This window comes from Microtus ochrogaster, chromosome 1 (genome assembly GCF_000317375.1).
Source record: "Microtus ochrogaster isolate Prairie Vole_2 chromosome 1, MicOch1.0, whole genome shotgun sequence".
Taxonomy (NCBI): Eukaryota; Metazoa; Chordata; class Mammalia; order Rodentia; family Cricetidae; genus Microtus; species Microtus ochrogaster.
In genome coordinates, this window is record NC_022009.1 from 41,053,040 (window position 1) to 41,057,441 (window position 4,402).

Sequence of the window (4,402 nt, forward strand, 5' to 3'; positions counted from 1 at the left end):
GTAGACTTCCAGAAATCACAGATGTGCTCAGACCCCTGCTGTGCCGCTCACCACAACGTCTCTCCTTATAAAATGGGGACAGTCACAGCAGCCGTCTGACAGGGGTGTTGTGAGGATTCGATGGCTGAGTCTAGCATCAGCCAGAAGCACTGACAGTCACCGATTTAGATCACCTCCGCCTCACTTCCTTAAGACGGCCGCCATATCTTGACTCTGTGTCTCAGTGTGCAGATCACTGACCCCCAACACAGCTGTGAGACTCGCGGGAGCTACTGGGTGGACGAGCCTTTCTGACGAGAGTCAGGGTCAGGTCTTCTTAGAGTTGGGGTGGTATACTTAGAGGAGACCAGATTATAACTGGGTTAATGGTCCTATAACGTCAGTTACTAGGGAGGCTGGGACATGAGGATCAAATGTTCAGGGCCTGCCTGAGCTACAAAGCAAGTATAAGACTAGCCTGGGCAATTTAGTGAGATTCTGTCTCAAAATACATAAAAAGTAGAAACAGAGTACTAGGGAATTAGTAGGTCAGTGATAGCATGCCTGCTGGCATGTGGAAGGCCTTGAGTTCAACCCCTCATGTCAGAATAATAATGATAATAATAATAATAATAAACATGAAACAAAGAAATAGAAAAATATGCAAAAAAGAAAACAGGTTTGGGACCCAGATGTATTTCTTTGCAGACCCGGCTCTGTCCCAGGAAGTCTTTAGTCTGGGAAATACTGCCCAACATCTTAATCCTCCCTTCATCTGTAGACTGCAGACAGTGGCCCTGCCCCTGATGTTGGTGAACATTAAGCAAGGCCCCTTAGCTAAGGACCAAACACCTGTCTGGCCCGCGAGGGTTGAGCTCCGTTTCTCTCATTGTCTTTCCTGTGCGATTGTTGTGCCTGTTGCTCAACAGAGTGATCCAGAACGTCATAGACCACCTGCCAAAGCTGCACTACCTGGTGGCTGTGGACGAGTCTGTCCACACCCTGGAAGACCTGGTCAAGGTACAGTGGCCTGTGTGCTCATGCCCCTGTGAATTAGCTTGGATATCTGTACCTCGTAAATGATAGTTATCAACTTCTTTGTGCTAATAGGGCTTCAGGACACATAAAATAGGATGTCCTTAAACCTCAAACTGACTATTTGGGGGGGGGGGCTGGAGAAATGATGACTCAGCGATTAAGAGCATTGGTTGTTCTTCCAGAGGACCCAGGTTTAATTCCTAGCACCCACATGGCAGTTTGTAGCTGTCTGTAACTCCAGTTCCAGGGGATCTGGCACAGGCATACATGAAATGGATAAAGAAATAAATCTTTTTAAAAACTGATTATCTATAGCTTCAGGCTAAGTGATGGGAAAACACTACCCAAATGCCCTTTGTCCAGTACATGCACGCAAGAGAGCAAGAAAGACCACCATTGGGTCCAGGCTGAGGGAACGGAGATCATCAGGGATACAAAGGACGTACTGAAATCCGTGGGCACTGGGCCTACAGGACTGATAGAGACCAGATCACCAAAGCCTCAGGCACTTCTAGGCTCTCTAGACAAGGGTCAGGGAGCTTCCTATAGCACAGCTGCCTTACAGCCCAGCTGACCGAACTGCTGCAGCCTCCTCTGGCCCTTGCTTGGCTTCTCTGTACTCACCATTAAGATTTAGTTCCAGGATCTTTGTCTTTAGCCTTCCTGCCTTCTTTTCATGTCCCCAATCCCTCTTTAAAAATATTATTACATTATTTATTATGATTATGCAACACTGCTTGGCCAATGACTCTAGTGTATTCCTAGCTAGCTCTTATGTCTTAAATTAACCCATTTCTAGTAGGTGCGTCACCATGTGGTTGTGGCCTACCAGTAAGGTAGGTTCTGTCTGGCATGCCGCATCTGTCTCCAGTGGCAGCTAGCTACATGATTTCTTCTTAATTCCACCTATTCTCTCTCTACATCTGCTTGGAATTCCCACCTGGCCCTATTCTGTGCTGCAATAGGCCCAAAGCAGATTCTTTATTAACCAATGGTATTCACAGCATACAGAGGGGAAACCCACATCAGGGCTATGTCCCTTGGGGGATATGAACAGCATCCTTAGGTTTCATTTGCTTATATGACCCTTAGCCTGAGTGACTCCATTTTGTTCTGGTGTGTTGGGGCTCCCATTATGGGTGGAGTTTAATAGACAGTAGCATAGACTCCCTTGGCTGAACTGCAAACATCCGCATGACCGTGATCAATGCACGTGTCTGTCTCCTTTCTGGAACTTGGTGAACCCTGCAGGCAAAGACCAAAGCCTCATCTTTGCCCCTGGTGTTTCCAGAACCCAGAAGTGAGTAGATGCTCTATACTATTTTAAAAATACCTCTTAGTGTGTGTGCTTGGTAATATTTATAGTTACTTGAGAAGTTTTGTGTAAAACTTTGCAAGCAAACCAAATAATACCTCTGTTTCTCCTGAACAGTGCATCAGCAAAAATACTGGCCCTGGAAAAATCCAGAAAGTACCCAAAGAGAATGCTTTTCTAACAAAGGACTTGCCAGTCAGTATAAAAAAATTTTTTTCAAAATCTGTTACCTTAAATAATATTGAAGGGGCAGAATGGGATGGGTGGGGGTTGTGGGTTAGAGAGAATATTTTCCTCTATACTTATTTTTGGGTGGTTAACCATGAGGCCACATTATTCAAAAAGGTAGATGATAGCTGGTGTGGCACAGAATGCTTCTAATCCCCACATTCAAGAAGTAGAGGCAGGCTGGGTGGTGGTAGCACAAGCCTTTAATCCCAGCACCAGGGAGGCAGAGGCAGGAAGATCTCTGTGAGTTTGAGGTCAGCCTGGTCTACAAAGTTCCAGGTTAGCTAGAGCTGTTACACAGAGAAACCTTGTCTTGAAAAACCAAAAAGAAAAAAAGAAAAAAAAAAGTCTCAGGGCTGAGGCTGGGGCTCATTGGTAAAAGAGTAGAGGTAAGACCCCCCCCCCACACAATGACACATGCATAAATAAACAAGAGTTGTTCTGTAAACAGTGCTGATTGGCTTTCCTGTTCAATGAATGGATGTGATTATTTATTTATTTATTTATTTATTTATTTATTTATTTATTTATTTATTGGATGTGATTTTTGTCTGATGATAACAAGACCAACCTCTGCTTGCCCTTAACCCTCAGCAACCATATCTTGACCACTTACTGGTCAACCTGAGGATGGAGGCGTTGTTTGTGAAGGAGAATTTCAACATCCGCTGGGTCGCCCAAACAGGGTTTGTAGAGAACATCGGCAGCATCCTCAAAGAGTACAAGCAAAGCCGAGGATTACTGGTAACTATGGCCACTTACTGTTTTAGGTTTCTGATGTAAGCAGTCAGTGGAACTCTCTGCTGGTATCTCTATACTGGCAGGAGTGTTTCCATTTTAAAAACTTCTGAACAAGGCCTGGAGGGATGTCTCAGCCGTTAAAGGCTAGGCTCACAACAAAAAATATAAGAGTTTGGCTCCCAACACCCACGGCTGTCCCTCCAGGTAAAAAAAAAAAATTAAATTAAATTAAAAAAAAAAGCTTCTGAACAAATTGTTCATGTTCAACATGCTTCTCCAGTCTTATAGTCTGCACATGTATTGCATTAAAACTTGTGAGCCAAACTTAAAATAATTCAAAGTGAACATCAACAATAACAAACTGGTCAATATGAACGAATGAGTGGGTTGTTATTCTGTTTTAGTCCTGGATAAAGTCAGCCTGCCCCAGGAGGCAGGATTCACTCTTGGTATACTGGCAAAAAGGTGCACAGCAACCTGCTCAGTGGATGACAAGCTCCAGATGCTAGTGAGTACACCAAAGTGGTCCAGCATTGCCCCTCATCCTGCCTCCATCACTGTTCGGCATCTTGCTACTTACCAGTCATCCCTCACAACGTGGGACCAGTCACTTAATTCACTGCACTCAGACCCACTCTAGTGTTCATGCCTACCCCATTACGGGTATCCCTGCTGTCAAAGTGTGACTGCAAAGTTATAGGCAAAATTAGGTGATCTTAGGCATATGGATACAGCCAATGGAAATTTCCATCCTTGTGGTTCTAAAATATGTCTTGCAAAATGCTAGTCCACAGTTTCACAACTCTTTGGACCATTTCAAAAGAAATGATTATTTGTCCTTGATGTTTTTCTTTCTGTTTGGTGTAAATATTTACTAACTGCTTATGAACAAGTACCACAGCATCTTCAACGTTCAGGCAAGTCTGCCTCCCTCCCTCCCTCCCTTTCTCTCTTCCTTCCTCCTTATCCTTATTGTTTTGTTTTTAAAACAAGATTTTGTGCTGTAGCCCAGGAATCCTTGAACTCCTCAAACAGGAAGAAGTAGTGGTTTTAACAAAGTGATCAGGAGGCAGAAACAAAATGTTCACAAGTTCAAGGCCA

At 44.1% G+C, this 4,402-nt stretch overlaps 1 protein-coding gene across 1 annotated transcript in view; it reads left to right on the plus strand.

Moving 5' to 3' along the window:
* The window catches only part of Ak7 (adenylate kinase 7), a 69,045-nt gene that overhangs the window by 29,799 nt on the left and 34,844 nt on the right, over nucleotides 1-4,402 (plus strand). The window contains exons 8-10 of the mRNA XM_005343524.3: nucleotides 909-999; nucleotides 2,450-2,527; nucleotides 3,155-3,304. Of these exons, the coding sequence (XP_005343581.1) occupies nucleotides 909-999; nucleotides 2,450-2,527; nucleotides 3,155-3,304 (319 nt within the window). The remainder of the gene's footprint in view (nucleotides 1-908; nucleotides 1,000-2,449; nucleotides 2,528-3,154; nucleotides 3,305-4,402) is intronic.